Genomic DNA, 13,325 nt, shown 5'->3' on the forward strand with positions numbered 1-13,325 from the left:
CTGCCCCTTTGTTTTGTGTGCTGCCGCTGTAGGCCGCACAGCCGGTGGAGGGGAGTGCGGCTTGGAGGGGGGATCTGTCACGGTACGGCGGCCCCCTACTGGTCGCCCACGTCTACAGCAGCAGCTTGTCCTGTGGGTGTGGCGTTGTGTTCGTCCCTCAGGTGGGCGGAGCCCGCGATCCGTCTCACCTGAGGGTTGTTTGTTCGTCTATATATGTCTTGTCTTTGTACCATCAATCAATCAAAGTTTCAGTTGACCGCTGGTTATTATATCTTTAATTCGGATCAGTTCACAGGTTTTGGTTTGCGCACTTTACATATTAAACCATCCTATTTCCCTGAGGCGTGATCGCTTCCATTTATTTTCGCTCACCCTACCCGTCACAATCTAATTATGTATTTGTGGGAAATTGAATTGTGTAAGCTCTTTTCTGCTACTTGAAGGTAAAAAAAATCAGACAAATTGTGTCATACATTTCAGATTCAAACTCATTATTTTCTCTATCATAATTTCATTTATTAATTTAATTAATTATTAATTTCACCCACATTTAGCCATGTAGTGCTCAAAGATGCTCCTCCACACTGATGCCATCTCATATTATACTTGAACATATATAAGAGGTATTGCACTTAAAGAATTTATGAAAACTACAGCTATAACGGGGAGAGTTGACAAATAAAGAGATAAACTCATAAATTTGACTTTCAATATCAGAATTGTGATTGTTATCATAATTAAAACTTCACGTGTCATCAGTCACGTGATTTTTACGGTAATGACACACGCCTCGATCCGGGGCTTCATCTGGCACGCCCCTTTTTGCTACAGGCTCCGAGGTTAACAGGAAGTTGAGGGCAGTCGTTGAAAGTGAAGGCGCTTTGAATGTTCTTCCTTCCTTGTTTTGGTAACTTAAGAAAATATTAATTTATCACAAACCCTCGTAACCATTGTTTCTCGGGTTTTAACAACTTTCTTGTATGTTTTGAATGTTTAAATCTTCCTTGCTTGGTTTTGGTAGGCGAGTAAGCAGGATGAGGGGATGTTTTCTGCCCTCTGTTTCACGGTCGTTGGACGTACACCGTGTTGTTCCTGTAGGCAAAGCGGACGTTTCTGAATTTATGCTGTTCACTCGTGTCTCTTCTCATTTCTACAAAATGTCGTTTATCAAAAAGGGGAAAACGAATTTCACGTTTGCATGTGGATATCCATTGAATAGGGTCCAGACTAATTCCATGACGGATTCGTTTTTAACAGGCTTGCGGTGGTCGTTGGTCAAAGGTAATATCAAAAACCAGCACAGAACTGTATACAACTTATTACGAATTTAAGAGACGCAAACACTAACGCTTGCAGAGATATCTATTTTCTAATAATTCATTCTAATTCATATTTATCATAGAAGTGGAGTAAACAGACACCTGCAGTTAATGACCTTTGTAGCGGGAACTGTTTGATACTTTTGTTTGGTGACGTTTTACTATGAGTTTTACATGAAAAACGATGTATGTGTTTTCATAAAAGCACACATTGCAGAAGGACTTTCGATGTGTGCCAGTGGCTACACTGTGGAAAACAAAACAATATACAAGTCTTGCTTGAGAATTGAGTATTTCCCCTGTTAAGTATTTATACTTTGGATGTAGTGTAAATAACCATGCATTCATCCAATCATTCATTCAGCATCTGAACGTCTTGATCCACTTCAATGCCAGAGACTATCTTGGCAGTATAGGGCTGGGATGAATAACCATTTTCTTTGATTAAACTTATTTTTGTTTATACTGACATTGATTTATTAAAATGTGTTTATTACAGAGTTGAGCACCAGCAGAAAAGCAATGCAGTATGATCTGAGCAGGTCGGAAGTCTCAAAGTCTGGTCATAGAAAGCTTCTCTTTGACACACACGCTCTGGTTTGTCTCCTGGAAAACAGTGGTGCGAATGTTTTTGTATCCAACACTTCTCTTACATGATTAGATTCCGGTTTATCATGAGATTATCTAGTGTCGTTTATCTTAGAGTAGAAGCTGACAAGTTCTTGTCCCTTTTCAGGGTTCACAATTCAACAGGCTGAGGTTGTCGTTAATATGCTGGTCAACACAACCAACTCCAACATGGATATGATGTATAGTGACATGGTCACAAAGACCCAGCAAGTAAGATTTTTAACCAGTTCTGAGGTCTACTCTTTCATCTTGATTTCTTGAAAACTACACTATATACATTGGACATATTTCATCTTTGGCTATATGTAGAACTTGTGTTCTTATTTGAAAGTATTTCAAAGAGAGAACCATCTTTTCAGTGTTTTTTCTCAGAACAGAGATAAATTAAGTTTTTTGAGACTACCTTTCTAGACATAAAACGTGCTGAAATGTTCCGTAAATGACTAAAGATCTGAACTGTGAGTGTGCAGTTCAGTCATGTTCATTTGATTTCTGTTGTTAGGAAATCATGTTACAGAAGGTCATGTCTCATATTGCTGCTGTGAAAAAAGACATGATCATTTTGGAGAAAAGTGAATTTTCAACATTACTAGCAGAGAATGAAGTAAGTTTTCAGGGGTGCTTAATGAACTGTTCTTGGAGCAAATGCTATAAACAATGATTATTTGGCATAAGCAGAAAGATGTATGTGAATTATTATGCAAGAAGGTACAATAAGGAGATGGGGCAGGGAAAGTTAAAGGTACAATAAGGAGATGGGGCAGGGAAAGTTAAAGGTACAATAAGGAGATGGGGCAGGGAAAGTTAAAGGTACAATAAGGAGATGGGGCAGGGAAAGTTAAAGGTGGGGCAGGGAAAGTTAAAGGTACAATAAGGAGATGGGGCAGGGAAAGTTAAAGGTACAATAAGGAGATGGGGCAGGGAAAGTTAAAGGTACAATAAGGAGATGGGGCAGGGAAAGTTAAAGGTGGGGCAGGGAAAGTTAAAGGTACAATAAGGAGATGGGGCAGGGAAAGTTAAAGGTGGGGCAGGGAAAGTTAAAGGTACAATAAGGAGATGGGGCAGGGAAAGTTAAAGGTGGGGCAGGGAAAGTTAAAGGTACAATAAGGAGATGGGGCAGGGAAAGTTAAAGGTACAATAAGGAGATGGGGCAGGGAAAGTTAAAGAGTACAATAAGGAGATGGGGCAGGGAAAGTTAAAGAGTACAAAGTTAAAAGTTAAAGTGCAGTGTCCAGTGAGCCCCCTTGCACAGTAATTGAATCAGTCATCCATGTTTGCATGTTTCATCCTACAGAGAATCAAAGTGGAACTTGCACAACTGAACTTACAACTATCTGTACGTGGTGGTTTCTGCTTTCTTTGCTCTTTTTTCCTTTTTTATCGGTTAAAGCAAAGTTTTGGAGTAACTTCACACTGAAGTTAGTGACTTTCACGCTTGTGCTCACAGGATAATAAAAAAAAATCAAAAATGTTTTTAATTGTTTAAGATTCAAGAGAGTGCAGTCATTTATCTGTTAATAAATAAGCATAAAATAAAAAAATGAAACAATGAGGTGACAGTTTTTTAAGGTTAATGTAAGAACTGAATTATGCTCAGCTCTCAGTTCTGTTGATTTATAAAGGTTACTAAGAACAAATGCATTTTGGGGGCCAAGTGGCCTTCAGGTCTGATTGAGGTTCTGCAGCTGCACTCAGGATATTCTGTATTTTCTTTTTTGGAACGATCAGGACATGATGAATAAAGGACGCCTAGATAACAAGCTTGATATGAACTTGGAGAAAAGCAGAGTTAAAGAAATGGTGAGTCGCCTAGTCAAACCGAGTGGGATGTGAAAGAAATGGTGAGTCGCCTAGTCAAACCGAGTGGGATGTGAAAGAAATGGTGAGTCGCTGTCGTGCTTTGATCCTCTTTCACCTAGCACAGCATGCTCGTTGATTGCAAGAGAAAACATTACCAGTCTTGTCTTTATCCTTTTATTAAATGTATACAAAAATACAGAGCGCTCTGGAGAGAACACACACAAGCCTATCAACTCTACCCTATGGCTCTGTGCGCAGGTCTCTGCCTGACACATTTTCCTCCTGTTCTATATAGTGTGGCCTGGGTATAAGCCCCCCCCCCCCCCCCCCCCCCCCGTTTCTTTTGGACTTTCCCTAACCTAGCCTGTTAGACAAAGGCTGATTGTCTAAGACATTCACAATCCGCTGAGCTCATCTTGTTTTTTCCCTAAATCTTACAATGACTTTTGCCAATTATGATTTTCACAGACTTAATAGTGGTTCCATACATAGGAGTTGCACGTAGATCACATACGTTAAACATACAGATGTTTCCTTACTAAGAGTGGGAGAGAGGCCTTCACTTCCTGGTCCTGTCAAACTGATATACATTCTTATTCTTCTTCTTAAGCATCCTGTTCTTTTAGAAAACGACAGGCACTTGGAATATGGGACAGAGCATACAGGCCTTTTCTCAGACACACTTGATAATAAGCTATTTGATTAATACTATACTGTAAGCAAAACATAAAGTGATTAATATTAGAAGTTTGATTAATACTTTAAGACTGGTCAAATTATATATGGATTATGATAAGCTGCTTGATCAATACTGTAATGTAAACAATATATGAAGGGATTAAAATGTAAATCTCAACATCGCCTAGTCAAACCGAGTGGGATGTGAAAGAAATGGTGGGTGGTTTGGCATAACTGAGAGGGACATGATCTGGGAAGCATCACTCACTTTCTGTAAGACGATAATACTCTTTATATGTCATTTTAAAGTGTGGAATTTTTAAAGCTGTTTTGATTTTAGTTTTTTCATCAATTCTACATTATTTTAGAAAGCAGAACATGAAAAGAAGCTTCTTCAGACAAGGCATGATATGATGGAGATGGTAAATAACACTCAAACATTTTCAACACAAAAAATGCTCATACTTTATTGAGTTTATTGACACTCTATAGAGAATGAAATTTATTAACCTGATTATGTAAAAAAAGATATAGATTTACTAGAACATCTAACTTGCAGAAAAAATAAGCCGCTTAAGAATCTGTATGTTTAATACCCTGCCACTAAACTAACAGCTGACTAATAGATATGTTGGCAAAAAGGTTTTTAAAAGTTTGTTTTTTCTTTACTGCATAAACGCTTTGATATGATCAACTGATTTGATTTGACAGGAAATCCAGGATGCAATAGCTTTAACATTTACAATCTATATTTTGTGAGTTATTAGAAGAGTTTCTACACCGAGACAGCACAGAAAATGACTGAACTCCTAGTTTATAAAACTAAAGTTTTAAGGGGCCAATTTGTTCCATGAAGTCCTACACTGTTGCCAAACATCCTGATGATTTCAGCACTGAATATAATAAAGATTTTTCTTTTTCCCAGTTGGTTGAACAAGACCGCCATGTGACTCAGAATAATGTGAAAATTGACACAGAAGTGGCTGGCCTGAAAACCATGCTAGAATCCCACAAACTGGACAGTATCAAATATCTAGCAGGTAATCAGATCACCTTTTATTACTTAGTTGAACAAAATAATCAAAGATATCATCTCTTTTGTACATGGCCTGGTTTAAGTGAGGACAACGGCTTGTATATGTGTTGTCTAATGCAGACTCTGCCTGCCACCCGTTGGTTATTATTGGTTGAAAAGCATCGCGTAGTCTTTCTTTATGCTCAGAGGAGTACATTGAACACCCGATGTGCAGTGTCACATGATCACATGAGAGTTTATTACACAAGCTATCTTGGATGCAGCATTCTGTGTGTGTGTGTGTGTGTGTGTGTGTGTGTGTGTGTGTGTGTGTGTGTGTGTGTGTGTGGATGAAATCGGCCTGATCCTGGTTTGTTTCTTCTGACTTTACTCAGGGTCAGTGTTCACGTGTCTCACAGTAGTGCTGGGATTCTATCGAATATGGATGTGAACTCTCACAGAACAGTTGATGCTTCCAAATAAAAATCTCAACCCTGCTGTCCAAAGAAGTTGCTCACAGTGACCTCAGTAGAACATTCCAGGAATGACTACATGACTGCTGAAAGAATGACTACATGACTGCTGAAAGAATGACTACATGACTGCTGAAAGAATGACTACATGACTGCTGAAAGAATGACTACATGACTGCTGAAAGAATGACTACTTTATCAGATGTGTCATTGGTTGGGTCGGTCATTTCAACCACTCCTGATTATAGAAGAATCTTTCAGTGTCATCATCGTTGCACACGTCTGCTGCTACCTGTATTGTTTTAATTCCTTTGAACTTCGGTAAAGTAAATGGTCTGCTAGAATAAGCAATTTAAAGGCTTTTTTGATGTATTACAAACTGACTACATGTTTATGGGATTATAGCCCTAGTGCCTTAGCTGTCTTCTGTGGGCCTGAATGTCATCTATGATTTATTGTTTTTGTTTTGACTGCTTTATTATTGATTACAGTCCCTGAATTATACTCAATACAGTATATTGCATTCTATTTTTAATATTGTGCTTTAAGCTCTCCTATGCTACATGGGGTTATATATGAACTTATCAGTACTGTACTGTGTGAATGTGTGTTCAGTACAGTTTATATCTTCAGCTAGGGTAAGCAATTTTATTTGTATGATACAGGAGTTTTGTTCATAATGATTAAGAAAAGCGAATTTAGAGCTTTAACATGTTTATCATGACATTGTTTTGGCAGCACAGCACATATTTTTACACAATACAAGTAATGCCCAATTCTGCAATACATACTATGAATTATGGAGATACACTTTTCCTAGTAGAGGTAAAATCGTCTAAACAAGCAGAGATGCAACAAGTACCATGAGAAAAGTAAAACGCCAACATGTGCTGTTTTCACTTGTTATTCTAACAAAAACAAGCTTCCTCAGCACTTTTGTACCAATGCCCCACGCAGTGGCCCCGAGTGACGGTAGCACATGCAGAGATGAGGGAGCATTTGGGTAGCCCACCAACAGAGCTGAGAAGATCACTGGGCTCCAGCTTCATGGTTCTGTTTCCACTGAACTACTTTGGTCAACCACTCCATTTTGGGTGCCTTTTACTGTTCCACACTCCACTGCTGCTATTGCTGGTTTGTTACTCTTTTGTTGGGGCTTTTCGACTTTTGTAGATATATCTACAATTTCTGAATACTATTTCTTTAGACTAGTCTGGCCACCTTGCTTTCTGGGTATGACTCACCGCAAAAAAAACTTACATTTTCATTCTTTAAAAAAACAAAAGGGAGAGTTCAAAATGTAATACTTTTAAAAATGTGTATGCTCTTAAGTTCAGGGCATCGTATGACATTCTGCTTCCTGGAAGGTCATATTTGGCCTTGATCCAGCTTGTGTAGTCTTTAAAATACACTACTCACAAGTTGGAGAATATTTCGCTTTCAGGGGAAAATTCATGATGAGCCTAAAATACTCTATAACCATTACAGAATAACGTAATAACGTAACGGGACTGAGGGTCCTTCAAGAAGAGGGAGATGCCTCAGCAGACAATAAAGTCGACTTGTGAACAGCATGAAACGTCGTCAAGCTGTAATTCATGCTCAAGGGCACATTCAGGCATTGACATTTTTTGTTGGGGTAGACCCACCACTGTTGGCTTTTATTTGAATAAATCGAGATGAAATCACCATATGCTTCTACTTAAATGCCCTTATTTCACTGTAGCAAGACCTTTTGTTTGCCATAACTTTCAACAGAAGTCCAAATATCCCTAACTTGTGAGTAGTGTAAGTACATGTGTAAGCCCTACTCACTCTGTGTGAGTAGTGTTAAGTACATGTGTACGCCCTGCTCACTCAGGCCCACACTAAACTTCCTCTTCAACAATCCCCCAGTTATACCTGAGCAAACAATCCAACTTTGAAATTGAGCTGATCAGTCCGTACCAATAGCTGGTTACTACGGATTTAGTGAGCAATGTGTAAAATTACCCAAGGTGAATTAGGACAAAGTCACACAAACGTTCTTTTGCAAAGATTACATTTTGATAACGTCTCTATACGTAACTGTGCAACAAGCTCATACCCCAAGCAGTCATGTAGTTAAAACTATGGAAAATCCAGCAGCAGAACCATAAAACCATACACATGTGCAACACACATACTGTGGCATGCACTCACTTAACCCACGTAATCCTACAATAACATGATATTTACAGTTGGTTTATTAAAAATGCTTTTCAGTAAAAGTAAAAGTTTTTTTCACTATTAAAAAAACCGGGACAGGATGTGAAATACGGACATGTCCCGGGAAAAACGGACGTTTGGTCACCCCAGCCATGATGTTTGCTGATGTCAGCAGGCCAATCACGTGCATGCCAAAGTGATGTTTTGGAAAACCGTTAAAAAGATTGAGAGACATTAAAGTATTGGCAAGGTATTTTAATAAGCTAACATAACAAAATACATGCAGTTTCTTGCAGAGTGATTTAGCATTTTTCATTATGTGACTTGGGCAGCGATGTAATATGGTGACTGAGCAGTCCTTCATGGCTTTTCCTATGATATAGTATATGTTGTTTAAATGTTTAAATTGCAGTTGAAAATGTCTAAGCTAGAGCTTGTAGAAGCACCACTGATCCATCGCATACAATCATTTTGGGATGTATGGATTGTCCATAATTTTCTGTGATGAGTTTGAAATGAAGACAGAAAATACAGGACAGATGCTGTAGTGTGGTCACTAGTAAGAAAGGTCCCACCTGGAAAAGGAGGAGATCATTTTCTGGGGTTCATACCCATAAAAGGTGCCTTAATTCTTTTTCCTCGCATCATTATGCTGCCAGTAGCATCAAGATACACGATGTCTTCTTGGCTTCGAGGTAGATTTCCTGGTTCCGTTCTGACCAAAGCACAACACCCCTGGGAGGAAGAATCATTTTTGGCAGTATATTTATTGGAGAATATGACTTTTATTCTACCGTTATGCTGAGGCTGACCAATTTCACCTTGGTCATGATGCTGTTTTGAGAACAGAGGGTCTTGGAAACTCATCACAGTTTCCAGAATCAATAACATCACTGCTTAGTTTCTCAAAAATGTACAGGTACAAAGCCCTTGGCAGCTTGGTTTCAAAATATTTACTTATCCGAGTTCTCTCATCTACTCTAATGTATCTCTCGCTCAGTTCTTCCCCATAGTGTCTATCCACATCACCATAAAATTCCACTGTAGCCTTAATATTTGATCCACTTTGAAAAACAACTTTGCAAGTTACTGAACTGAATGTACAGTAGCCTTCGCACTTGAAAAGTGGTAGACATTGTGACAGATGAAGCCAGAACTGCATTGTGGGTAGACTGAACATGTGCCTTTAGCAATAATATTGCTCCTTTTGTGTTTCCTTAAACCTTTCCATTGTTCTCAGGGTATGTAGAAGGATTTAGATGCCGGTAGCTCATAAACATAATTCTAGTATGTCAGGATATTTAACTGCTGATTTAAGCAATTGATGAATGATATTGTTCTCTGAAATATATATATAAAAAATAAAAATGTATATCAGTACACCGATTCTTGTAAGTTTTCACTTACACATTGTCCATGTGTTTTCCTCTCTTGCTCCACAGGTGTCTATTCCAACAGAATATATCACATTAGTACATTGAAAAAATGTATAAGCAACCTAGTACATTTGGGACTAACCCCCTCTGGAGACATTTCACTTATATGGCCCAGTTCTTGGCTTTGATCAGCTTCTCCTTCTGGCATCTACATAAAACATGTTTTATAGAGGCAGGTTATATTGCAATCTGCTGTGGGTGTTATTCAAATTCTTTTTATTCTTTTTATCTATTGTTTAAAGTGGAATGGATTACTAAAAAAGTATTTACGCAATTTGACTCCAATTCTAAGCATGTCATTACATATATTACTGACGTTGTCCAAGGAGGTGTCAGTACTATGCCCAACTGCATGTTCCTCAATATTCATCCATCCATTATCTGCTTAATCCCGCTAGTCGGGGTCACGGGGGGCTGGGGCCAATCCCAGCATCTCCGGGCGAGGGCAGGGTACACCATGGGCAGGTCGCCAGTCCATCGCATGGCCAACACACATGCATGCACTCACACCTACGGGCAATTTAGAGTGATCAACCATAACATGCATGTCTTTGGACTGTGGGAGGAAACCAGAGTACCTGGAGAAAACCCACACAGGCACAGAGAGAACATGCAAACTCCACACAGAGCAGCCCAGACTGAGAATCAAACCCAGACTGCCTCGCTGTGAGGCAACAGTGCTAACCACCACTAACCACCACCACACACCACCACACACCACCACTAACCACACCACACACCACCACTAACCACCACTAACCACCACACCACCACTAACCACCACACACCACCACTAACCACCACTAACCACCACACCAGCACTAACCACCACACACCACCACACACCACCACACACCACCACTAACCACACCACCACCACTAACCACCACACCACCACCACACACCACCACTAACACTAACCACCACACACCAGCACTAACCACCACACACCAGCACTAACCACCACACACCACCACTAACCACCACTAACCACCACACCACCACTAACCACCACACCACCACTAACCACCACACACCACCACCACTAACCACCACACACCACCAGCACTAACCACCACACACCACCACTAACCACCACACACAACCACTAACCACCACACACCACCACACCACCACATTCCTCAATATGCTCCTCTTCAGTTCCACATTTGCTGCAATGTACACATATTAGGAAAATAAATTTGAATAAATGTAAAAGTGTATATGTTAGGATAAAACAGAATAAAATTTCAATCCCTGACGTCAGTGTCACATTTCACTGTTCTGCTATTAGATGAAAAAAAAATGTAGGCTACAGAGAAATCAAATGATGCATGAAGTTTGTTAGTAAAAATGTAAAAGGTTGAATACCTTGTAAAAGCTGAAAGTGTGCGTTCTTCAGCCTGTTGCGGTTGTGCAATGTTTTGGGAATTAACAACTGCTGACCGTTTTGACCAGAAGCCATGTTTATTGTAAGGATTATTTTCAGGTCCTCCTGGGTCTGATGGATTCTCTCCTCAATGTTTTCTGCTGTAATTTAGCATTTTTTACTCTGGAAATTGAAAGCCCTAACAACATTAGGACTTCAGTGTGGATTTTTGAAAAATGGTACAGTACAATTTGTCTACATTTGCACCGGGGGTAACCAAGGCTACCACTCTTGGGTGGCTGTAGATGTTTTTTTGCCATTATGGGAAAATTCAGGAAACCACACACTCAGCATTAAAATAGGCATTTAAACATCTTTGCTGATACACAAACACGCAATTGAAATCAAACCAAACAATAACATCCACAGCCGCTCAACGATTTAAACACAACGTACAACAAATGAGACATTAAACATACTCCAGACGTCCAATATTTGAACAATCACTAAAACAGACAAAAACAGCACATACCTGTATCTGGACTTCACCTGTATGTACCAAGCTCACAAATGTATACAGGTGTTCACTCAATGAACCCTAACGTCTTTGCTCCTCACTACTTAAATAAAATCCTCATAAACCTGGATTGTTTGTTGAAACTAACTCACACTGCCTACATGCAGCCCTGGTGGTGAACCAGGGATTAATGACCAGGGCCCGTATTTATCAAACTTCTTAGAGTGGAATTTTGGACTTAAGTGCTGAAAAATTCTTAGATTTGCTCCTACTCACAGAGTTAAGTGTAAGTGCCAGTTATCAAAACTCTCAAGTATAAGAATCACTCTTACTCTCCCGAAAAGTTAAGACTGCTCCAGAGGACTCATAAGTCATTAAGAGTTGCCACTAGGGGGCTGAGATGGCACTGAGAAGACAGAGACGCGTGCGAACCTTCATTTTAGGTACACATTTCAATTTTATAGATATATAAATATGCACACAAATATGCACAATGCACAAATATGCACAATAATTAGGCATTAAGATAAGCATGGGTTAATTTTTTTTTTCTTTTTTTCGTGCAAGAGTGTAATATTCATGCTGCGATTTTCATACTTTAATTTTAAGCTTTGACTTCTGCCTTGTCAGTTATTGTATGTCATTTGGGAGTGAGTCCTCTGCCAGACTTCCTTCAGACGCTCACTTTTCCTCCGGCCATTCATGACTGGTGGTGTTTGGAAGCGCTGTCAGAGAGGGAGGGGCAGATGGAGAATCTGCGCTCAAGCCAGCAGGGTCGGGAGCACGAGCTTTAATACTGACAGATGCAATTATTTTATTAGCATCACAGTGTTTGTGTGCAAATCTAAATAAATGTTAAAAACATTGTCTTTGAGATATACTTTAGAATTTCATTAATGCAGGATCCATTCCACAGATCACCACAGTGTCTTCCCCCATGATACGCTGCACCACCTCACAAACTGCGCTAAGAGGCTTGCCCGGTGGTCCTCCGCCTGAATGTGATTCAGTTAGAATGTATGCAGTATCCAAAATAAATCAGAGAAAACATATGTATAACAAAAGAAAGAAGGAAACAAATTTTTTATAAAGATTATTTATTAACTACGTAAATACGCTGTGTTATTTTACAAAAATCATGACTGCAACATTATTAAGTTAAATGTGAAGGTATTTCAACATTTTCTGAATTTTATCTTGACATTTCTCAGGAAATATTCTTGAACATGAAATCCGATCCAGTGATTGGTTCTTGCAGGGAGTTTTGAAACGACGTCATCCAGGATCAGCTTTGCGGTACAGCCAGGTGTCGTAAATCAGCTCTGAGACTGACACTTATGAATTGCTCCTACACTTCGCTTAAAGTGAGACTGAGAGGCTTGATAACTAACTTTTAGTCTCGGCTTTTAACTAATAATTATTTTAGACATAAGTCAATTCTTAGCAGCATTCTTAGGAGTAATTCTAAGAAGTTTGATAAATACGGGCCCTCAAACTTCTTAGAGTGGAATTTTGGACTTAATTGCTGGAAAATTCTTAGATTTGCTCCTACTCACAGAGTTAAGTGTAAGTGCCAGTTATCAAAACTCTCAAGTATAAGAATCACTCTTACTCTCCCGAAAAGTTAAGACTGCTCCAGAGGACTCATAAGTTGTTAAGAGTTGCCACTAGGGGGCTGAGATGGCACTGAGAAGACAGAGACGCGTGCGAACCTTCACACATTTCAATTTTATAGATATATAAATATGCACATACATATGCACAATGCACAATAATTAGGCATTAAGATAAGCATGGGATTAAATTTTTTTTGTTCTTCCTTTCATTTTTTTTCGTGCAAGATTGTAATATTCATGCTGTGATTTTAATACTTGTAATTTTAAGCTTTGACGTCTGCCTTG

The 13,325-nt window shown here is 39.2% G+C and overlaps 1 protein-coding gene across 2 annotated transcripts; it reads left to right on the plus strand.

Annotated features, from left to right (window-relative positions):
• Window positions 1–788: 788 nt before the first annotated feature.
• On the plus strand, window positions 789–7,603 carry mcur1 (mitochondrial calcium uniporter regulator 1). 2 transcript variants are annotated; one of them, XM_076984811.1, is made up of 10 exons: window positions 789–907; window positions 1,176–1,281; window positions 1,819–1,938; window positions 2,056–2,159; window positions 2,452–2,553; window positions 3,244–3,285; window positions 3,678–3,749; window positions 4,796–4,849; window positions 5,353–5,467; window positions 5,838–7,603. In XM_076984811.1, exons 2-10 carry the CDS (start codon window positions 1,236–1,238, stop codon window positions 5,891–5,893), a joined length of 711 nt encoding a protein of 236 aa, XP_076840926.1. In that variant the 5' UTR covers window positions 789–907; window positions 1,176–1,235; the 3' UTR covers window positions 5,894–7,603. The 2 variants fall into 2 exon arrangements, with proteins under 2 accessions (XP_076840926.1, XP_076840925.1); XM_076984810.1 differs by having other exon boundaries at window positions 828–1,281.
• Window positions 7,604–13,325: the final 5,722 nt, after the last annotated feature.

The sequence above is a fragment of the Brachyhypopomus gauderio genome, unplaced genomic scaffold (assembly GCF_052324685.1).
Source record: "Brachyhypopomus gauderio isolate BG-103 unplaced genomic scaffold, BGAUD_0.2 sc34, whole genome shotgun sequence".
NCBI classification, from domain to species: domain Eukaryota; kingdom Metazoa; phylum Chordata; class Actinopteri; order Gymnotiformes; family Hypopomidae; genus Brachyhypopomus; species Brachyhypopomus gauderio.

What these genes read in the sequence shown, in the direction of transcription:
- mcur1 (XM_076984810.1), top strand. Translation starts at nt 990, where the DNA reads ATGTTTAAATCTTCCTTGCTTGGTTTTGGTAGGCGAGTAAGCAGGATG. An exon ending in TGGTCACAAAGACCCAGCAA is followed by an intron (nt 2,160 to 2,451) that starts GTAAGATTTTTA and finishes TTCTGTTGTTAG; the next exon opens with GAAATCATGTTACAGAAGGT. An exon ending in AAAGCAGAGTTAAAGAAATG is followed by an intron (nt 3,750 to 4,795) that starts GTGAGTCGCCTA and finishes ACATTATTTTAG; the next exon opens with AAAGCAGAACATGAAAAGAA.